The 21243-nt window shown below is 64.6% G+C and overlaps 11 protein-coding genes across 11 annotated transcripts; 6 read left to right on the forward strand and 5 right to left on the reverse strand.

Annotated features, from left to right (window-relative positions):
• Window positions 1-301: 301 nt before the first annotated feature.
• Q8F55_004431 (uncharacterized protein) lies at window positions 302-1480 on the forward strand (the record flags this gene model as incomplete). Its single annotated transcript, XM_069352946.1, has 1 exon — window positions 302-1480. The coding sequence occupies one exon, from the start codon at window positions 302-304 to the stop codon at window positions 1478-1480; it is 1179 nt and encodes a 392-aa protein (XP_069210364.1).
• A 403-nt stretch (window positions 1481-1883) lies between these two features.
• Q8F55_004432 (uncharacterized protein) lies at window positions 1884-4439 on the forward strand (the record flags this gene model as incomplete). Its single annotated transcript, XM_069352947.1, has 4 exons — window positions 1884-1970; window positions 2032-3421; window positions 3460-4029; window positions 4066-4439. The coding sequence occupies 4 exons, from the start codon at window positions 1884-1886 to the stop codon at window positions 4437-4439; spliced, it is 2421 nt and encodes an 806-aa protein (XP_069210365.1).
• Window positions 4440-5650: 1211 nt separating this feature from the next.
• Window positions 5651-7358, forward strand: Q8F55_004433 (uncharacterized protein; the record flags this gene model as incomplete). Its single annotated transcript, XM_069352948.1, has 2 exons — window positions 5651-5783; window positions 5818-7358. The coding sequence occupies 2 exons, from the start codon at window positions 5651-5653 to the stop codon at window positions 7356-7358; spliced, it is 1674 nt and encodes a 557-aa protein (XP_069210366.1).
• A 244-nt stretch (window positions 7359-7602) lies between these two features.
• Q8F55_004434 (uncharacterized protein) lies at window positions 7603-8127 on the reverse strand (the record flags this gene model as incomplete). The annotated part of the gene is made up of 1 exon (XM_069352949.1): window positions 7603-8127. One exon carries the CDS (start codon window positions 8125-8127, stop codon window positions 7603-7605), a length of 525 nt encoding a protein of 174 aa, XP_069210367.1.
• A 354-nt stretch (window positions 8128-8481) lies between these two features.
• On the reverse strand, window positions 8482-10017 carry Q8F55_004435 (uncharacterized protein; the record flags this gene model as incomplete). Its single annotated transcript, XM_069352950.1, has 1 exon — window positions 8482-10017. One exon carries the CDS (start codon window positions 10015-10017, stop codon window positions 8482-8484), a length of 1536 nt encoding a protein of 511 aa, XP_069210368.1.
• Window positions 10018-10876: 859 nt separating this feature from the next.
• Q8F55_004436 (uncharacterized protein) lies at window positions 10877-12517 on the forward strand (the record flags this gene model as incomplete). Its single annotated transcript, XM_069352951.1, has 1 exon — window positions 10877-12517. One exon carries the CDS (start codon window positions 10877-10879, stop codon window positions 12515-12517), a length of 1641 nt encoding a protein of 546 aa, XP_069210369.1.
• A 500-nt stretch (window positions 12518-13017) lies between these two features.
• Q8F55_004437 (uncharacterized protein) lies at window positions 13018-14373 on the forward strand (the record flags this gene model as incomplete). The annotated part of the gene is made up of 4 exons (XM_069352952.1): window positions 13018-13228; window positions 13281-13425; window positions 13458-14235; window positions 14269-14373. The coding sequence occupies 4 exons, from the start codon at window positions 13018-13020 to the stop codon at window positions 14371-14373; spliced, it is 1239 nt and encodes a 412-aa protein (XP_069210370.1).
• Window positions 14374-14384: 11 nt separating this feature from the next.
• Q8F55_004438 (uncharacterized protein) lies at window positions 14385-14921 on the reverse strand (the record flags this gene model as incomplete). The annotated part of the gene is made up of 2 exons (XM_069352953.1): window positions 14385-14438; window positions 14604-14921. The coding sequence occupies 2 exons, from the start codon at window positions 14919-14921 to the stop codon at window positions 14385-14387; spliced, it is 372 nt and encodes a 123-aa protein (XP_069210371.1).
• A 278-nt stretch (window positions 14922-15199) lies between these two features.
• Window positions 15200-17583, reverse strand: Q8F55_004439 (uncharacterized protein; the record flags this gene model as incomplete). Its single annotated transcript, XM_069352954.1, has 8 exons — window positions 15200-15311; window positions 15356-15685; window positions 15735-16063; window positions 16102-16425; window positions 16461-16909; window positions 16946-17208; window positions 17243-17472; window positions 17527-17583. 8 exons carry the CDS (start codon window positions 17581-17583, stop codon window positions 15200-15202), a joined length of 2094 nt encoding a protein of 697 aa, XP_069210372.1.
• A 787-nt stretch (window positions 17584-18370) lies between these two features.
• Window positions 18371-18991, forward strand: Q8F55_004440 (uncharacterized protein; the record flags this gene model as incomplete). The annotated part of the gene is made up of 1 exon (XM_069352955.1): window positions 18371-18991. One exon carries the CDS (start codon window positions 18371-18373, stop codon window positions 18989-18991), a length of 621 nt encoding a protein of 206 aa, XP_069210373.1.
• Window positions 18992-19406: 415 nt separating this feature from the next.
• Q8F55_004441 (uncharacterized protein) lies at window positions 19407-19769 on the reverse strand (the record flags this gene model as incomplete). Its single annotated transcript, XM_069352956.1, has 1 exon — window positions 19407-19769. One exon carries the CDS (start codon window positions 19767-19769, stop codon window positions 19407-19409), a length of 363 nt encoding a protein of 120 aa, XP_069210374.1.
• Window positions 19770-21243: the final 1474 nt, after the last annotated feature.

Consider the following 21243-nt stretch of genomic DNA (forward strand, 5'->3'; position numbering starts at 1 on the left):
GTCATGTTGGATGAGGTATTGAAGTGCAAAGTGAGAGGTGCACTCGCTTGTGGCAGCCAGGGTGCAGCCGAACAGGAGATATCAAAATCAATGACGTTATATCGCGACGCGATCACGCAAACTTGGCCAACAACTTGATGGCAACTTCCGGGACATGCACGCACTGCACGCGACATGGCCCTGGTGCACACATGCAACTGACTGCGTCGGCAGCGGCAACGGCAGCGCGACGGCTGGCACCGACGGCACCTGCACGGCATCTCGTCTTCGTGATCATCACCAGCAGCAGCAAGACATACCGATGCCACCACTCCGCACAATACTCGAAGCACGCAATCTCGACGTCCTCCGCCCGTACTGCCGCAAGGCCTTTCTCGACGACAAGGGCCGCAAGGCACTCGTCGTCGACCGGCTGCTTGCGAACCCGCTGGCTGTTCCGGCCGCAGTCCGGCAAGAGGCCGACGACATTGATGCCATCCTCGCGTCACTGCCTATAAGAGAGGGGCGCGCGCTGCTCCCAACACCAGACCAGTCACCCTCGGCCTGTACCGTCCCCGCCTCCACGTCCAACGCGTCCTACGCCATGACCATCGACATCACCACCTCGGCCATCCCCTCGTTCGCGGGCGAGATCGACACCAAGATCCCCGCCCCGATCACCGAGAGCGGCATCCTCAAGCCGCGCATCGAGACGGCCAACCCGGCCTTCACGTTCCAGCCGACGTCGCGCCGCGTGCGCGGTGTCGTCGGCGACACGGCCGTCGTCGACAGCAGGCACCACCTGCTCGTGTGGGAGCCGCACAACAAGCTGCCCGACTACTCGTTCCCCTCGGCCCACGTCCGCACCGAGCTGCTCACGCCCCGCGCCGACGCCGCCCCGCCCACGACGCACCCGTTCGGCCGCCCCCGCTGGCCCGAGGTGCAGTGGTTCGACCTGACGCTCGGCGACCGCAAGATCGAGCACGCGGCGTGGAAGTGGAACGTGCCCGGACTCGAGGACTACATCACCTTCCACTGGCTCAAGGGCAAGGTTGACAAGTGGTTCGAGGAGGACGAGCTCGTGTTCGACGCTGCGACCCTGCCGTTCAACCACCCCCGCGACCCGTTCGCGCGCATCGACGTGATCCCGTCTAGCCGCCACGTCAAGGTGCTCGACACGGCTGGCAACCTGCTCGCCGACTCGACCAACGGGCTGTTCCTGTACGAGACGACGCTGCCACCGCGCATCTACCTGCCCAAGGCGGACGTCAAGTTTGAGAACCTTGCCGATGTCGAGCTCACTACGACCTGCCCGTACAAGGGCCCTACGGGAGGCTACTGGTCCGCCAAGGCCGTGTCGGCCAAGCCCATTGCCTGGAGCTACACCGAGCCCTCGCTCAACGTGAGCAAGATCAAGGACCACGTCGCGTTCTTCAACGAGCACGTCAAGATCTTTGTCGACGGCGTCGAGTACGTTGACAGCCCCAAGGTGTGGGCGTGAGCGGAGCCGCGAGCAGGCCAGTGCCAAGCTTGCCTCCACTCTGCCAGCAGCAACCTGGGCTACATAGTGCAACAGACGCGGCAGCGTCGCCCTACCACACGTGTCTATCCGACCCGGACACGCCTGGCCCGAGGTAGTAGCCCAGGGGGCTATTTTATTAGATTATCCAGGGATTTTGGTTAAAAGATATGTAAACTGTTGATATTGATCACGCCTTTCCGCCTCGTTGCCGTCGGATCCACCCGTTTCCGTGCCGTTTCCGATGGCGCAATGCCCGGCTGGCATCTATAATCTTGCAGCCTAGCTGTATCCTTTCCAACCAGCCGGAACGCATGGTTCATCTGCTATCTAGCGCTGGGACACGCATGCACGACTGCTCCATCCCCCACTAACCCACGCTGACATGGAGTACCACGCGCCTCCAGAACGGCCGCACAAGCGCTCTCGCACGCGGCAGGCGTGCGACCGCTGCCGCGACCGCAAGACCAAGGTGGGTTCGGCTGGCTCCTCGGGAGCGTTTCGGGGGCGAGCGGCGCTCACTCGCCCAATAGTGCAGCGACCAGCGGCCGTGCCAGCCATGTATCCTCGCCGGCTCGACGTGCGAGGACTGGCGCCCGGGCGGAGCTGGCCCGGACCAGGCTCCTCCCCCTTCGGCGCGTCCCGAGCCGGCCCACCACCACCATCACCACCATCACATCCCCGCGGCGACGACCTACTCCGCCCCGCGGGGCGAGCACTCGCTCTCGCCGCCGGTCAAGCCTAAGCCGTCGGTGCTCGACTTTGCCGCGCCCGCCACCGCGCCGTTCAGCGCCGCCGTCGACGACGTGTCGGCCTGGCCGCATGCGCCGCGCGACGACCGCCTGCTCCGCCTCGCGTTCCCCTACGATAGCGTGTACAAGAATGAGCGGGGCCGGTTCCGCGCGCTCGGCCTCGGCTCGGGGCTCGGCACGCTCAGCTACCTCCACCAGCACCACAAGCTCATTAGCAGTGCCTCCAACCCGCTCGACTCGTTTCTGATCGACATGCCGGCCGAGGCACTCCTCCCGCCTGAGCTCGCCAGCCGCGACCCCGGCGCGCCGTGCACCTTCATCCAGCCGTGCCCCCAGCTGTGGGACATGGTGACCGAGCATGTGCCGCCGAATGTCATCTGGGCGCTGGTGCGCCAGTTCCTCGAGTCGACCTACCTCCTCTGGCCGACGTTCCTGCTGCCGACGTTTGTCGAGAAGTGTGGGGACGAGGACGCGCGGTCCACCCCGGATTTCATGATGCTGCTGCTCAGTATCTGCGCCCTGACGGCCAGAGAGCGCCTCCCGCCCGCCACGACGGGCGAGGACGTCAGCTCGCGCTTCTTCGACCTGTACTGGCAGGTCAAGCGGCGGTTCCCGCGCGTCGACCAGTCGACCCTGCCCTGCATCCAGTCGTGCGTCTACATGGCGCTGTACTGCTACGGCGGGTCGGGCACCAATGGTGTGCTCGAGGGCCACACGCTCAGCAGTGAGGCTGTCTCCTTCTCGCTAGACATCGGCCTCCACCGCAGCGTCGACGCCTACACCGCGACCTTTACCCCCGTCGACATCGAGATCCGCAACCGTACCCTCTGGGCGGTGTACTGCGTCGACAAGCTCTCGGCCTTCCACGGGCGCCCGAGTATGCTGCGCCTCAACGATATCGACATCGAGGAGATGAACACGTCGTCGGCGGCCTTCTCCGAGCGCCTCTCGACCACGTCGGCTTCGTTCCTCCCCTACATCCGCACGTTCGTCCGCCTCATGATCGTGCTCGAGCGTGTGCTCGAGAAGATCAACATCCCGAGCTGCACCGGCTCAGCCGCAGTGAACAAGGCGTCTACCGGCGTCCGGCGGATCAAAGAGACCATCATGCACTCGGCCGCCGACTGCCCCAGCCTGCACGCGCCAGTGACCTTCAACCTCGAGCTGCAGAGTGAGTTGTCCGTCTGCCCCAAACCCCGCTCACCCCAGTGCTCGACGACTTCATGACGCGTGACCTCGCGACGCCCTCGCGCCAGATGGAAGACGACAACATGTTCGACTGCCACCGCGAGCGCCTGCGCACGTGGTGCAGCTCGATCAAGGCCGCCATCTACCGCCACTTAGTGACCGTCGCCAACACGGACATTGGGATCGAGCCCCCGGTGCTCAAGCACGCCGAGGACGTGCTCTACTGGACGCAGGACGCGCTCTCGTCGCAGCGCAAGATGATCGAGCGCGGCGCCCTCACCGACTGCGGCAGCACGTGCGCCTTCCTCATCGGCCAGGCGGGCCTCGGCATCATCCCCATCATCTACCTCTCCCGGCCTGTCCCCAGCCCGCACCTCAACCTCCCGGACACGCCGTACCAGATCGCGCTGAGCCTGTCGATGCAGCTGCTCTGTCGGCTGAGCGACCGCTTCCCCGCCGCGTCGCGCAGCCTCAACATCCTCGACGACAACGTCAGCAGGCTCGACATCGCGCTGCCCACCAAGACCGAGCTGCGACTGCCCACAGGCGCGCCGTGCAAGGAGCTCAAGACGGGCGGGGAGAAGGGCAGATGTGAGTCGCCCCACGCTGCTACCGCTGACACATCAGGGATCATCGACCTCCCGCTGTCCAACCCGCTGGCCCTCATCTCCTCCGCGTTCGACTTTACCACCGTGTTCCCCGACTGCAGCCCGGCGGGCGTGACGCCCAGCACGACGGCGGATATGAGCGTCGTGTCAGGCAACGCGGCCGCGCCCGACCCGCTCGCCAGCCTCGGCGGCGCGCACACTTCGCCCGAGCTGCCCAAGGCGCCGACGCCGGTCGCCAAGGTCCCGACCCCGACGCCGGCCCAGTTCCCCACGCCGGCGCCGCCCAAGCCCGACATCTCGCACGTGCAGGCGCTGCTCGCGCTCTCGCAGTCGCTCGCGGCGTCGGCCAAGCCGCCGGCACCGTTCAACGGCGACGACGGTTGTGAGTATTAGGTGGGGTAAGAAAAGACAGTCTGTCTGTCGTCGTTGTATTCTGGGTCTATGCAGTGTTGTGTTTCCTCAACGCTGGCCTACGCGTCCACCGCACCTCGGACCGGGCGCCCCCACCTCCGGTCCGGGAGGACGCCGGCGTCGCGGACACCGACAGAGATAAGCCACAGCAACGTCCGCGCTGCCGGAGATGCGCACCCTGGCGCCGCGGAGACCCGTGGGTGCTGCGGAATGTCGACGTGGTCGTGATTGAGTGGAGCTGCGAGGGGAGATTGAGTGAGCCCGCCCGGGGGCGATACGGCGTGTTGATGCGGAGGCTATGGGCGGTACGAACGTGGACGTCGAGCGTGGAGAGGACACCGAGGCCTAGCTGTCGAAAATTGATGACAAGCTCGACCCCCCGGCGTTTGCCTCGCCCTCGCTCGCTCGGCCGATCTGCCCGGCCCAGCTGCTCGTGTGCAGTTTAGAATTGCCGAGCGGCGCGCTGACCAAATTTTGAGTCGAGCGCTTGGTTGCCGATGGTTTTCGCCACACACACGGCCGTGGTTGTCTTTCCGCCATTCTCGTCGCGGTTGTCGATGTCGAAGCTGGTCACCCCCATGCTCGCCGCCCCCACCCAAGACCACTCCCACCACGCCCGTTGGCTAGAGATACATGCCCCCATGAACCCCCATGCAGTGGTCCGCGCTCCCGGACAAGTAGCAGACCCCGCGGGCCAAGGTGGGCGGGGCGGCGAGTCGCAGCGGTGCACCAGGCCAGACTCGCATCGGTGCACAAAATCCCAGCGGTTATCTGCGATCTGGCCAATACGGCGTCCGCTGTCGCTCGGTTAAGCGCCCTGCGAGCAGCCACATGCGCTGTCGCCCTGTGTTGATGAGTGGCAGCACACCGAGGTGGGCTCCAAGTCCGCGATAAGGGGTCTACTCGTGGCCCTGGGCCAGAGCCAAAAATACACCCCCGCGGCAACTTGGCTGTTCTGTAAACTGCACTGTCGGCTTCCACCCGCCGCCGTGTCCAATTGTCTCGCTCTCGCCCGTCCTACTGCGGCGAGGAGGGCTGTCCTGCAGGACCAGAGACTTCCGAGCAATCGGAAGCCAGCCGTGCGGGGGCGGGGCTGCTGACTGTGGGTTTGACTCGAGGCGGCGGTGTCTGGCGAGTTTTTAAAGGCTGCCGAGGTGGGAGCGTCTGTCTCTCCCCCCTCACTCCCAACACCCATGGCAAGCTACGACGACAAGGACCTGGCCGCGACGGGCATCACGCCCGTCGCCGTCGTGGACGCGCACGACGTCGAGTCGCAGCCCGACAACACAAAGTACGACACCCTGGTCGACGTCCACACTGGGCTGTGTGAGTGCGCGTGGCGTAACCAGCTGACGGGCAGACGACGGCGTCCACCGCGGCATGGAGCAGCGCCACCTCCAGATGTACGCGCTCGCCGGGACCCTCGGCACCGGGCTGTTCCTGACCTCGGGCAAGGCCATCTCGCACGGCGGGCCGGCGGGTGCGCTGCTCGCGTACATCACGATGGGCGCCATCATCTTCAGCATGAACGTCTGCCTGGGTGAGATGGCGACGTACGCGCCCATCTCGGGCGGATACCTCCACTTCGCTGAGAGGTGGCTGCACCCCTCGGTCGGGTTCGCGCTCGGCTGGCAGGGCGTGTTGGGCGGGTGCGTCTCCAACGCGAGCGAGGTCGTCGCGGCGGCCATCCTCATCTCGTTCTGGGACACGGGCTTCAGCACGGCGCATCAGGTCGGGTACATTATCGCCCTGATTGTGGTGTGCGGCGTGATCAACTTCCTCGGCGTGCGCTGGTTCGGAGAGAGCGAGTTCTGGTTCGCGCTCATCAAGATCGCGCTCATCGTCGGCCTTATTCTCGCCGGGCTGATCGTCGACCTCGGCGGCGGACCGAACCACGACCGCATTGGGTTCAGGTACTGGAAGGATCCTGGAGCATTCAACGCCTACGTCGTGCCCGGGAGCACGGGCAAGTTCCTCGGCTGGTTCGCAAACCTCATCACGGCGGCCTACTCGTTCTCCGGTATCGAGTTCATCGGCATGGCCGCGGCCGAGGTCAAGAACCCGCGCGTGTCGATCCCCAAGGCGGTCAGGCGCCTGTTCATCCGCCTCACCCTGTTCTACGTGCTTGGCATCTTGATTGTCGGCATGCTCGTCCCGTCCAACGACCCCAAGCTCCTCCAGTCGACCGGTACGGCCGCGTCCTCGCCGTTCGTGCTCGCCTTCTCCAGGGCCGGCATCAAGGTCCTCCCCAGCATCATCAACGCCGCCGTGCTGACGTCGGCCGTGTCGGCCTGCTCGACCGGCATCTTCAACTCGTCGCGCAAGCTCTACGGTCTCGCGCTGCGCGGCCAGGGCCCGTCAATCTTCGCGCGCACGACGGCAAAGGGCCTGCCGTGGGTCGCGGTGTCGTTCGTGTCCTTCTGGATGCTGCTCGCGTTCCTGTCGCTCTCGGATGGCTCGAACGCCGCGCTGGAGTGGCTGTCCAACATCACGACGCTCGCGTCGTTTATCAACTGGATGGCAATTGCCGCCACGTTCATCCGCTTCAAGAAGGGCCTCGAGGCCCAGGGCATCGACCGCAAGTCGCTCCACTACTACTCGAGCCTGCAGCCGTTCCACGCGTGGTTCTGCCTCATCGCGTTGTCCATCATCGTCTTCTTCTCCGGCTGGAAGGTCTTCATCCACGGCCACTGGTCGGCCCCGTCGTTTGTGTCAAACTACCTCAACCTGCCCTTCTTCTTCGTGCTCATGGCCGGGTATGCGCTCATCAAGCGCGACCCCTGGCTGCGTCCTGAGCAGCTCGACTTCTTCTCCAACATCCCGACGGACGACGAGGTTGCGTACGAGGAGCCGCCTCCCAAGAACACCTTCATGAAGGTTGTGAACTACGTGTTCACTTAGGCGGGGTGAGAGTGAAGGGGTAGGCGTGGCGTCGTCAGTACTCGTACGGGCTGTTGCCCAATTGTATGAATGGGTCAAGGGTTAGGTGGGGTCTTGGTCGTATGAGGGCAGTGCGTCAGGCTGGTTAGCAATGCGGCGGGCTCCGTCAACACTCCAAGAAGACTGCAGTCGTCAGCACAGCCCACAGCCCCACCACACTCACTGCTTATCCCAGCGCTACTGCCCCTACAACCCATCTACCACTCTACAACTTTGCCTTCTTCTTCTTATCGGCGCGCCACGCGATAATGTGCTTGCCAGTGACGTACACGACGCCGCTGTCAGCGTCGGTAAAGTCGGCCTGCACGTTGGCCAGGGTGCCGGAGATGCGGTCAATCGTGACCACGATGCGGAGATTCGCGCCATTCGGCACGGCGTAGTAGTATGTCGTGTCGATGTTGAGCGACACCCCGCCTGGCGTGGGCATGCCCCACCAGTCGGGCGTGGAGAGGAACTCGACGGCGCTGCACGTCAGCTCGTCGGTGAGCCACGCTGCGCAGCCGCCGTGCATCGTCCCGAAGGGGTTACACCAGTCGGGCGTGACCTTGCCGGCGTAGACCGCCTTCCATGGCGTGGGGATCGTGCGGCCTCCCTTGGCGTTGATGCCGGGCACGGGGTCGTGCGAGACGAAGATGATCCGGTTCGTGATGTTCGCGTTGGCCCCGAAGCCGCGCGTGCCGATCGAGCGCTGGAGGAACTGGTTGTCCTCTGCCGTTGCGGGTTGTGACATTGTGAGTTGGGTAGGGGGAGGGTACGATGCCGAGGGTCCGATATTTATGCCGGGCGCGGGTACGACTGAGCCGGAGCATCGAGGTGGAGGTGGGGAATGGCCGCCTGGCTGAGGTTGTGGGGAAATTGCACGTGACGCGGCTCTGTGGAGATGGACACTCCGTCTCCGTGCTGCATTGTCACGGCTCTGCATGCATGCATGCGCAGCGCGAGACGAGCATGACACGCCGGGCGCCGGCGCTGAGGTCGACGCCGAGGCCAATATCCGCGGATTTGTGCTGCTCGTGTGGCTCGCATCGCTCGTGGCATGGTACAATGACTTCATCTGCTATCTGCTGTCTCGTTCGCTCACCCGCTACAACCGCGAGAACACGCCGGCACACGCGCCCTTGCCGTACTGCACGAGCGTGCTCTTGGTCCGCGTGTAGGCGCGGATGCCCTCATGCCCGTTCTCGACGCCGAGCCCGCTCATCTTCCAGCCGCCGACGGGCATCTCGGCCGGGCTCTCGCCCCAGGTGTTGATCCAGGTGATGCCAGCCTCGAGCTGGCGCACGACGTGCGCCGCGAGGTCGAGGTCGGTGGCGACGACGCCGCCAGCCAGCCCCATCTGCGTGTCGTTGGCCCTGCGCACCAGCTCGGGCAGCCACTTGTCCTGGCCCCCGTTGGTCGAGTAGGGCAGGATGCACATGACGGGCCCGAAGATCTCCTCGGTCGCGACCCGCATGCCGTCGGTGCAGTCTGTGAAGACGACGGGCGGGACCCAGAACCCGTCAGCCGTGGGGGGCTTGGCCTGCGCCTCGGCGCCGCCGTCGTACAGCACGCGCGCGCGGTCCACCTCCTTGCCGTGCTTGATGTAGCTCAGCACCTTTTGCTGGTGCGCCTTGCTGACTACCGGCCCGAAATTTGTGGTCTCGTCGAGCGGGAGGCCCTGGCGGATGCCCTCGCGGCAGCGCTGGGCGATGGCCGTCTCGACGGCCGACAGCAGCGTGTCGGGCACGAAGACGCGCGTGCCGTTCGTGCACACCTGTCCGCTCGAGTAGAAGTTGGCCAGCATGGCGACGTCGGCCGCCTCGTCGACGTCCGCGTCGGGGAGGATGACGAGCGGCGACTTGCCGCCCAGCTCCATCGTCACGCTCTTCATCGCGCCCGACGCCGCCGCAGCCACCTTGGAACCCGTAGACACCTGGCCCGTAAAGCTGACCTTTGCGATGCCGCTGTGCGCGACGAGCGGGACGCCGGCCGCCGGCCCGTCGCCGTAGATGACGTTGAAGACGCCGGGCGGGACGCCGGCCTCGACGTAGATCGCCGCGAGCGTGTTGCCGTGCAGAGGCGTCACCTCGGACGGCTTGTAGACCATGCAGTTGCCGGCGGCGAGGCAGGCTGCGGATTTCCACAGCGCAATCTGGATGGGGTAGTTCCAGGCGCCGATGCCGCCGCAGACGCCGAGCGGCTCGTGCGTCGTCGTGATCTCGGCGCCGGACGGCCCAGCGCGGAGCACGGTCGACTTGCCGTCCAGTCCGCCCGCGGCGACGTGGTAGGCATAGTACTCGAGCACGTCGGCGCCCGTGGCAATGTCGACGGTCGAGGTCTCGCTCCAGCTCTTGCCCGTGTCGAGCGTCTCGGTCTTTGCGAGCGCGTCGTTGCGCTCGCGCAGGAGCGCGGCGGCCTTGAGGAGCACGCGCGCGCGCTGCGCCGGCGGCGTGCGCGACCAGCCGGGGAAGGCCTTCTGGGCCGAGGCGACGGCGGCGTCGAGCTGCGCCGGCGTCGTCGTGTAGACTGTCGCGAGGGGCTTTGCCGTGCTGGGGTCGATCGACTGGAAGGTTGTCGAGCCCGACGTCGAGGGCTGCGGCTGCCCGTCGTAGAAGGTGTGGATCTCGCTGGCGAATGTCATGGCGCTGTCGTCGTTACAAAGTCGAGGTGAGTGAGATGCTTTGGAAATCTTTGCTCACAATGCATCCAGCAACATGCATGCATGCATGCTCCGACGGTGAGTGGGGGTGGCCCTCAGCCTCTACGTCACTGGCTTGCATTCATTCCTTTGCAGTGCCCGCTTGCTGCTGCGCCTGACTGACTGACCTCACTCCTCCTCCCTCTGCTCTGGTGCCCTCGCTAACTTTTTTTTTCTTGTACTGACGACGATACTCCAACCCCTGTCGCTTACTAACAGAGACCTCCCTCGTCTGTCTCACACTCGACTCCCACTGCCGGCCTGCCGGCTGGCCGGCAGTCAGCCCCAGCAAGCCCCACTCACCCCCAGCACCCTTGTGCCTCGTCATTATCCTATCATATCTATGGCTGACGAGCGGCATGTGACCTCAAAGACCCCCGTTTCGCGTCATTCCTGGCCCCCAACGACCTGAGCTATTGTGCCGTCCTGCTGCGACGCTGCACAATCTCGGGGTGCGATCCAAGGAGACGCCTAGGGTACCTAAGCAGCTCTGGCTCTCTGTCCCACACTCAAACGCCAGGGTGAAGCAGTCAAGCGTCGACGCCAGCAGCGATTGAGCCCGCCTGCCTTCAGTCGCACGCCGACGTCACTCGACTTGGTGGTGCCTCTGGCTTTTTCTCTGTGATGCAACAGACGGGGCTGCTGTGGCTCGGGTAGGTGGGGTGCCAAGTTGCCCAGGATGCCCGCCTGCACAGCACGGCTGCTAGCCAGCCCCCCCTCTCGCCCCCCTCGGCCTTATAGATAGCACCCAGTCCCACCCACACCTCCCACCCCCACCATCCCCACGTACACTCACACGATCATGGAGACGCCCACGACCCTCCCCGCCAACGCCGCGACAGACTACTACGACTACATTGTCGTCGGTGGCGGCACTGCCGGCTGCGTCCTGGCCTCGAGGCTGACCACCTACCTCCCCCACCACCGCGTGCTCGTCATCGAGGGCGGACCCAGCGACTTCAACATTGACGAGGTGCTCGACCTGCGCAAGTGGCTCACGCTGCTCGGCGGCGACCTCGACTACGACTACGGCACGACCGAGCAGCCCATGGGCAACAGCCATATCCGGCACTCGCGCGCAAAGGTGCTCGGCGGCTGCAGCTCGCACAACACGCTCATCTCGTTCCGCCCGTTCAAGCGCGACATGGACGCGTGGGTCGCAAAGGGCTGCAAGGGCTGGGACTTTGACACGGTCATGCGCCTCATCGACAAGCTCCGCAACACGGTTCAGGTCGTGCACGAGAACCACCAGAACGAGCTCGTCAAGGACTGGGTCAGCTCGTGTTCGTCTGCGCTGGATATCCCCGTCATCAACGACTTTAACAAGACGATCCGCAAGGACGGCAAGCTGCACGAGGGCGTCGGCTTCTTCTCGGTGTCGTACAACCCCGACGATGGCAAGCGCTCGTCAGCGTCGGTGGCGTACATCCACCCTATCCTCCGCGGCGAGGAGTCGCGCTCCAACCTCACCATCCTCACCGAGGCGTGGGTGTCCAAGGTCAACGTGGAGAACGGCACGGCGACGGGCGTCAACGTGACGCTCAAGAACGGCCAGCGCATCACGGTCAAGCCTCGCAAGGGCGGCGAGATCATCCTGGCCGCCGGTGCTGTCGACACCCCTCGCCTCATGCTCCACTCGGGACTCGGCCCGTCCCCCCAGCTCCGGTCGCTCGGCATCCCCGTGGTCGCCGACCTGCCAGGCGTCGGCGAGAACCTGCTCGACCACCCCGAGACCATCATCATGTGGGAGCTCAACAAGCCCGTGCCGCAGGACCAGACGACGATGGACTCTGACGCGGGCGTCTTCCTGCGCCGCGAGGGCGCTGCCGGCGACGCCGATGACGCTGCCGACATCATGATGCACTGCTACCAGATCCCGTTCACGCTCAACACTGAGCGCCTGGGCTACCGCAACATCAAGGACCGGTACGCATTCTGCATGACGCCCAACATCCCGCGCCCGCGCTCGCGCGGACGGCTGTACCTCACGTCGGCCAACCCGGCCATCAAGCCGGCGCTCGACTTCCGGTACTTCACCGACCCGGAGGGGTACGACGCGGCGACGTTTGTGGCCGGCATCAAGGCCGCGCGCAAGGTGGCGGCGCAGAGCCCGTTCAAGGAGTGGCTCAAGGAGGAGGTGGCGCCCGGCCTCCAGTGCCAGACGGACGAGCAGATCAGCGAGTACGCGCGCCGCGCAGCCCACACGGTGTACCACCCGGCCGGGACGACCAAGATGGGCGACACGAGCCGCGACCCGTACGCCGTCGTCGACCCCGAGCTCAAGGTCAAGGGCATCAAGGGGCTGCGTATCGCCGACGCGGGCGTCTTCCCCGACATGGTGTCGATCAACCCGATGTTGACGGTGCTGGCGGTGGGCGAGAACGCGGCCGAGCTGATTGCCAAGGGCAAGGGCTGGAAGGGTGACGCTGCGGCGAGGCTGTAAGCGGCGTGGGCACGGGCAAAATCGACGCACGCGCAGGAGCGCCGTCTGTAGTAGTATCGTATCCAGGCTCGGGCCGCGGGCGTGTAGCATGCGGAGTGGAGTGTATGCAGAGGCTTTGGCTGGCCGGGTGGGTGGGGAGGTGGTGTCGGCGATGGCCGAGAGGGCAGTCACCGGGAGCGACGGCCAACTTGCATCGTTCGCCCCATCTGCGCATGCAGCGTTGCCTGGAGCGCAACAATCTCGGCAGCTCACAGCCCAGCTCGCATTGTCGTACCGGACGTCATCGCGGCGCCGTCAAGCGAGGCAGCAGGTCCGGCACACCCCTCGGCATCTGGCGCAATGCCGGGCCCCCACGGCATGCGACCTCGGCCGCCGGCGTGATGGCACCAACGACGCCATCGCACGTCGGTCAGGTCAGCAGTCACGACCGACCCATGCGTCGTGCGGCGACTACATGTACATATACTGCGTCGCGGGTAGCCTGACTCCCCAACAACACCATGACGCTCGAAACAACTAGCACACAGCCCCGCCTCAGCGACGCCAGCAAGGCGGCCCTCGACGCCCTCCTGCAGCGCGTGACGAGCAGCCGCGAGCTGCCGGCGCTGACCCTCGGCGTGGCTGGGGCGACTGGCGCGCCGCTCTACTTCGCCGCTGCGGGCGAGCGCGTCTTCGGCGACCCGGAGCAAGGCCTGGTCGACGACTCGACGTGTGCGTGGGCCTGCCAACGCCGACGCCGACGCTCTCGCTGACGCTGCCCCAGACCTCGAGCTCTACTCGCAGACCAAGCTTGTGACCGCCGTCGCGGTGCTGCAGCTCGTCGACGGGGGCCTCGTGTCGCTCGACGACCCGGCAGTCGTGGAGAAGCACGCGCCCGAGCTGCTCGCGCAGGCCGTGCTCTCGTACGAGTGGGTCTTGGCTAGGACCTCACTGACGCCAGCGACGAGGGCAACGAAGTGCTCACCCCCCTCGCGGCGCCGATCACACTGCGCACGCTGCTGACCCACACCTCGGGGCAGGTGTACGGCTTCGAGTCGCCCCTCCTCGCCAAGTGGGAGGCGGCGCACCGGCCGCCCTCGGTCCTCAAGGCCGACAGCGGCGTCGGCGCCTACACCCGCCCGTTCGTGTTCCAGCCCGGCACGCGGTGGGCGTACGGCATCGGCGTTGACTGGGCCGGCATCGTGCTCGAGCGGGTTACGGGGCAGACTCTCGAGCAATACTTCCAGGAGCACGTCTTTGCGCCGCTCGGCATTAGCGACCTGACGTTCTACATCACGCCCGAGAACGCGGGCCGCTTCCAGACCGTCCAGGCGCGGGACGGGGACAGCTTCAAGCCCGGCGCGAGCTTTAGGGACAAGACGCCGGGCGTGCGCTATGCCCAGCTGAGCGGGGGCGGCGGGCTCGTCGGCACCGTGAAGGACTACCTGCGCTTCCTGCAGGCCGTCCTGGGCGCGAGGGATGCGCCGAACGCCGTCGTGTCTGCGGCCGCGTACAAGGAGCTGTTTACCGACTCGCTCAGCGACGAGGTGCGCGCGAGCCTCAACGCGCGCCCGGACAAGGCGCTCAAGCAGCGCGCTGGTGCTGGCCCCGCGCTCGGGTGGAGCGTCGGCCTCGAGCTCGACCTCCTCGACGGCGAGTTCGGCCGCAAGAGGGGCAGCGGGTACTGGGGCGGCGCGGCCAAGACGGGGTTCTGGATCGACCCGGCCAGCGGGGTCGTGGTGGGTTTGTGGGGGTGGGCACGCTGACTCTAGGCTATTGTCGCGACGCAGATTCTCACGCCGGGCGCGCTCGCCGACCTGGGCTTCAAGAAGGTCAAGGACGAGTTTGAGCGCGAGGTGTACGCGGGGCTGGTGTGAATGTATGCATGCTACGAAGTGAATGGGGACGTGTCGGGCTGTCGTGAAGTCGTCTCGTTGTCGTTCTGCGGGGTCAGATGGCGCTGGGGGCAAAGTACTCACAAGCACGCCTCCGCGCCGCCCTTCTCAGCGGGATAGCTCTCCTCCCCCTCCTCCCCCTCCTCCCCCTCCTCCACAGGCCAGCGCGCGACGACGCGGTACGTAGCCAGCACCGTAGCCGCCCCCCACACCGCGTACAGCGCCCACGCCCGCGGCCCCCCCGCGACGCACGCAAACGCAAAGGTGAGCAGCGTGGCCGTCCCGGCGCCGAGGAGGAGGAGCACGCGCTCCGGCACGCGCGCGGCCCCGCACACGGCCACGAGGGCGACGTCGACGCACACGCCCGTCGTGCCGAGCCCGGCCGCGAGCGCAGCCCATACCCAGTGCGGGCTGGTGCGCACGCTCGCGAGCCGCGCGACGGTGTACAGCGTGAGCAGGGTGGAGGCCACTGCTAGGGCGAGCGTGCTGGCCAGCTGCTGGGGGCCTGGTGGTGCTGGCGCTGGGCTCATAGTCGTTGAGAGGTGGGAGGAGGGAGTTGGCTCTGGGACGCGCATATGTACTTGTACTTGCTTGGCCTCTCGGCGCTGCTCGGCGCCATCTGCCGCCATCGTCTCGGCGCTCGTCGCGCTCGTCGCCGAGTGAATTAGTGGCGGAATGGCATGCCGCGGCCCTGATGACAAAATTGCGCCAACAGACCCAACTGATCCAACGTCTCTGCCCGCAAACCTAGTCACGAGATACTCGGGTGCCGTAAATCTACAGCCCGGCCCACCCAATGCATGCAGCGCTACAACCTCGCCGCGCGGGTGGCGTTGGCGGCGCCCCACGCCGCGTACCACTTGTACACCTCGGGGTTGACCACGCCCGTCACGTTGACAGACGCGAGCGGCGCGCCGTTTCTACTCGTCAGCGATAAGAACCGGGCTTGATTTGCTTGACTCACATTAGCTTCTTGACGCTCGCCTCGACCTTCTTCCCGCTGCCGGTGTACGGCACGCCCGGGCACTGGGCGACAACCTCGGGGACGTGCCGCCTGCTCAGTGCCGCGGCTACGGCGGCCTTTATGCGCGCGACGAGGTCGGCCGTGACGGGCGCGTCGCCGCGCGTCTTGAGGAAGAGCACGACGCGCTCGTTGGCGTCGGCCGTCGTCTGGCCCACGGCAATGCTGTCGTCCACCTCGGGGAAGCCGCTCTCGAGGATGTAATACAGCTCTGCAGAGCCGAAGCGCACCCCGCTTGGGTTGAGGACGCCGTCGGCACGGCCGAACATCATCCTGGGCGTGAGTTAGCAGGTAAATCAGAGGGCAGGGACGCGCCACGCACCATCCCCGGGTCTCCGGGTTGATCCACACGCTGTCGTTCATGTTAAACATGGGCGGGTTGCGGTAGTCGGCAAAGTACGTCTCCTTGTACCGCTTCCTGCCTGGGTCGTCGGCAAAGTAGTAGGGCATGTTGGCGAACGGCTTGGAGAAGACGAGCGTGCCCTCCTCGCCGACCTGCGCCTTGCCGTCCTTGTCGGCCGCGATGAGCGACACGCCGAGCACAGGCGTCTGCAGCTCGCCCTTGTACGCCGGGAGAACGTGGGTCGACTGGAGCGCGCTCCCTCCGATCTCGGTGCCGCCCGCTGCGTTGTTGACAAAGATCGAGTCGAGCTAGCGCCGGTCAGAATAGTCCATCACCGCCCACCCACCTCGCGCTCGCAGAACTCGTACACGTCGTTGGTTACCGGCGCGCCGGTGGTATACAGCTGCTTGAGACACGACAGGTCGCGCCCCTCCCTCGGCTTGAACTTGTTCTTGGCCAGCGTCTGGATGTAGCGCGGCGACGCACCCAGCTGCGTCACGCGGTACTTTTCAATCAGGCGCCACAGCACCGACTGGGGGTGGAACGGGCTGCCGTCGTACGCGACGACGGTGCCGCCCACGGCCGCGAAGAGCACGTGCATGTTCCACACGATCCAGCCCATGGTCGCGAACTGGAGGTACGCGTCCCGGTGGTCGAGGTTGAGGTGGAGCTGTGGGTCAGCTCTGCGCGCCATCCCGCACCCACGTTGATCACGACCTTGCGCATGAGCAGGATGCCGCCGCCCGGGCCGTAGATGCTCTTGGGCTTGCCCGTCGTGCCGGACGAAAAGACGATCCAGATCGGGTGGTTGAATGGCCCGCGCCAGAAGTCGATCTTGGGTGGGGCCGCTGCGCCGGTCGCGATAAAGTCGGAGAAGGACGAGACCTTGACCGTGTCGACGAAGCCTGTGAGCGACGCCGGTGTGGGCTCACGGTCCTTTGCGAGCTGCCCAAAGACGACGACGTTGGTGAGCTTGCCCTGCGCCGCCGAGACCCGCGACACCACCTCGCGCGCGCGCGTGCTCAGCTCGTGCTCCTTCCGGCCGTAGCGGTACGCGTCGATCGTGAAGAGGACCTTGGGCTTGATGATCTCGTAGCGGTCAACCACGGCCGTGACGCCAAACTCGGCCGGCGTAGAGGAGAAGAGGGCGCCGACTGGCGTACGTCAGCGGGGCCTCAGGGAACACTCACTCGACAGCGTCGCGTAGAAGATGATGAGCATCTCGCACGACGTGGCGGCGTACGACGCGACACTGTCGCCCGGGCCCACGCCGAGCAGCTTGAGCGCGTGCGCCGCCCGCCGCACCTGGTCATACAGCTCAAAGTACGTGATCCGGCGGACCTCGACGGGCTCGGTCGCGTCCGAGGCCGGGTCAGGCTCGACCGTCGCGATCATCGCGTACTTGGCCTTTGAGAGCGCCGACTTGTGCCCGAGCAGCAGGTTCTCCGCGACGCTGGCGTCAGTCACCGGCGGAGCTGGCTACCCACTTGATCCGCGCGTTGGGAAAGTACTGCTGCGGCTCGTCCATCGGTATGCCGCGCACGAACGACGGCCCGGCCCCGCGCTCGCCAATGAGGCCAAAGTAGTCCCACGCCATGTCGAGGAACTGCTCCGTCTCCGTCGTGGACCACTCGTGCAGGTCCCACCAGTTGGCGAGCTGGAGGCTGAAGCGCGCATTCACGGCCGCGCGGAACGCGTCAACGAACGCGGGTTCGTCCTGCGGTAGCGGTCAGCCGTCGCGCGAGTGGTGCGAGTAGCGGAGCCGACTCACATCGTGGGGGCGGTGCCCTCCAGGCCGCCAGTAGATCTCTGGCTTCTTGCCGTTCATGCTGTCGTCGGGGTGAGTGAGTGGATGCACACGACATGGCAAAGGCAGGCAGGCGTAGGCGGTTGCTCGGCCTCGTTGCGGCCCCACGTCCGGGGCATGATGTTGCCGAGGAGTCGGTCCGCCGGCTCGTCGGCCAACGCCGAAAACCACATCACATCAGCGAGTTCACGTAACGAGGCATTCTTGTTGTCGTTGTCGCTGTTTCATGCGACAGTGTTCAGTGGGTCGGCTTCGACTTTGGCCTCTGTGCTCAATGGCCAGGTCGCTACCTCTGCGATGACTGCATAGTACTCATTGTGCAGCTCGGGGCGGCATTGTCGATCAGCACACGTCCAAGTCCGAACGCCGTCCTGCGCTGTGGCGCGCCACAGGACAGGGTCGTCACCAAGAGGTGCCTTGCCACTGCCGCCGCTGTCCCCTCCCTTGAGTATCAAGAGGCCAGACAAAGATCCACGGTCCCGAGCTGCCGTTGCCAGCTCTGGTGGCAGCGGCCGTCCCTGTGCTAGTCAAAACAGGTCGTTCCCCACCTCTTGCACATGTCTTGGCAGGTGGCGAGCGGCGCGCAGCACCTGAGATGGACCTCGCGTTTCGTGTTTGTCGGGCCGTCGTCAAGGTACATAAACAGGCACCTGAAGACTGGGCCCCCAACCGAGGCCGTGTGCAGCATGGGCCTTGTTGCATCTGTACTCGATGCTCCGGCTCAGCTGTACATAAGGGGACCAGGCATGCTGCACGTCGCGGCGCCGTCCCCCTCTTCCTTCCCCTCACCCACCTTCCATCAATCAACATGAGCTCTGACCGCGTCTGGGTCCCGCTCCTCAACGTCGGCTTCCTCAACGACACGGCCAGCGCCTGCGTGACCTCGGTGTGCGGAGGCCAGGCAACTGTGTTCGCTGGCGTGCTGCAGTGCAACGTCGAGCCGTACCTCGTCGAGGGCAACATCTACAATGCGACCAGCCACGCAGTGTGTCCGAAGAACCGCGACGAATACATCACCTTCATCCGGATGACAAGCGTCGTGGTCGGCTTCGGGGACAACATAGGATACGAGGGCCGATGCAGCTTCACCAAAGAGGCGTGCGCCAAGCAGGTGTGTGGGCTGCAGAACACCCGCATAAACACGACAAAGAACAACGAATTCCTGTGCAAGTCGGACCCCGCCGTCGCCGGCACGTACTGGTTCGACCTGAAAAACGCGAACAACAACATGAGCGCCCCCGTAACGAACGACACCAGCGCGCCGTGCAGAGGCGAGAAGCCGAACTGCTGGGGCCTCAAGTACGTCAACGCCAACGGTACGACCGTGACCTCTGGCACGACGCACTCTGTGCCCACGCCACTCGCGCTCCTCGCCGTTGCCACTGGGCTGCTGGGCCTGCTAGGAGCTTGTGGTCTCTCGGTGGCGTGAGGGTGGGAGGCAATGCATGCATTCTCAATGGCCTTGGCGGATCTTTGGGAAGGCGACCGGAATGCGTGGGTGAGACATGAAGGCGCATCTGATGTGAGGACGTGGCGTGCTGTGTGTGTCGTCACATGTACAGTATAGAAGTGGGTTGCGTGGCGGAATGTGCCACGTCCCTGCCAACATCATGTCCAACTGGCCCAAACCGCAATGCTGCCGCAGAACCTGACAAGAAGCTCCAACATATGTACCGAGACACCTGGGGGGCATTTCTTTCATAACTAAACTTGCGTATTTGATTCTAGCTGGTGCTCCAGGCACGGTATGAGAAGGACAGGACGGTGGCGGCGGCGGTCGAGGCGTGTTGGCACTGTGGCGGGATCACTTGCGGACGGCACTGCGCTGGTTGCAAACTTCTTGCTTAGGACGATCCCTTGGCAGTGCACATTAAGCTCAAGTCGACGGCGAGCTCTTGGCACTCCCTGGTGCAGTCCCAGGATCCGTCGGGGACCTTTTTGCCCTTGTTCAGAGTGGCGACATGGTTGAGGATGGGAACCTCGGCATAGCCGTCCCTCAGGTATACCCATTCAGAGTCCACGGAGCAATAGTCTCGCTCGTAGATCTTGAAGTGAACCCGGTTGATTTTGGGCTTGAACACATTCTGGAAGCATGGCTTGGGGTACTTCTCTCCGGGCTTGAGGCCATCGGGCTCGACGAATTCACCCGGAGCTCCACACTCATTGGATGTCTCTGCTGAGAGCTCTTCGCCCCAGGAGTATCCCATCTCGAAGCCAGCCGATGCGCTTGCCTCTTTCGCAAGTCCCAGGGAAATGTCGGCGCCGATGCTGAAACCGACAGAATACGAGGTCGAAATGGTGGCAGACTGGGAGACTGTTACCCCACATGTGGTATCAGGACAGCAGTGGACGGGGTGGACGGGCTTGTCTGGACCAGACACATTCTTCTCTTCGCGGATGAATTCCTGCTTGTAGATGGTGGGTGGGCAATCGTATTCGCCTTCTTGTCTCTTGGCGAGGTCCGCCTGTCTTTTGATGAGGTCCAGGGATGTGATAGTGCCATTCGGGAGGACCACTCGCTCGTGGGAGATTCGCGATACCTCCTCCATCAGGGGAAGCCCGAGTTGTGCGACTCACCTCGGTCTTAATCACCGCAGCAGATGACTGTGTCGTAGCCAAAAGCGACAGTAGAAGGGCGACGAGAGGAGCGCTGACCATGGCTGGAGTTGACCTTGTCGATGTAGAGTGTTGGTGCTGCTTGACAGGAGGGCGAGATGAGGTGATGGTTCTGGAGGAAGATTTCCCTCGCCTCAAGTCTCTCTTTTATACACGGCTATCGATATCAACGCCTCGGCAGGTTCTTCGGACACGTCGGAGAGGCAATCGTCCCTTTCCTCAAAGACTCGTTGTGATTCGCTTTGCCCAAGGTCTGGCTGCCACCGAGCGACATCCTCTGACCCGTGTCAAGCTGTTCCGCACAATCTGAGACAAGCGCTAAACAATCCTCTTCATTCGCTGCTGCGCCTTGCCGGACAGTAACCGGAGACGTAGTAAGCAAAGCTGTACGCTATCTGAGAGGGGTCGCCGGATGCTGAAACCGATGTCGAGCGGGTGTCGTCGAGGCGGTCGATGGCAAGGTACTCATTGTCGACGGTGAAACTGGACACCAACAACCGTCTTAGTGAGCTGTGGTGCGTTCAGCGATGCCGATCAGTCGCTACACGTTCGTCTTTTGGTCCGATTAGTGGAGGTAGATGAAGGGGTACCAAGGTCCGAGTCGCGACGCGGTCGAGGTCGGGTCAGAATGTGAGCAAAGCTGTGTTATTCTTGAAACGGCGACCCAACAATTGTCTTCCTCTGCGAGTCAAGGTCGCTTGACAACAGCCGCGGAGTCTTCAGTGTTGGTGCTGTTGACCGAGATTCTCGTCGAGCAGCTACCCCTTCGAGCAGGTAGGCCCCCATCGAGAAGCTACTAGGCGTTAGACGACTTGCTGTCACACAGGAGGGGGCAGGGAATGGGCACCTTGTGCCTCCTCCCTGCCCCTTCACGTTGCACAGCAACTGGGACTGGTTGTTTATCTCCATCGCCTCGTCAGATACGGGAAAGGGTTGGGTTGTTGTTGGGGGGTCGCTGAGTTAGTCGTGGAGCTCGTTCAGAGCGAGTCTTCCGGGCGGCAGCACAGAGGACGTTCGTGAGCGCGTTGCCGCCAGAGTAGCAAGCGTTAGGTGGATATGTGTGAT

The sequence above is a fragment of the Vanrija albida genome, assembly GCF_041260175.1.
Source record: "Vanrija albida strain AlHP1 chromosome Unknown contig_3, whole genome shotgun sequence".
Classification (NCBI taxonomy): Eukaryota; Fungi; Basidiomycota; class Tremellomycetes; order Trichosporonales; family Trichosporonaceae; genus Vanrija; species Vanrija albida.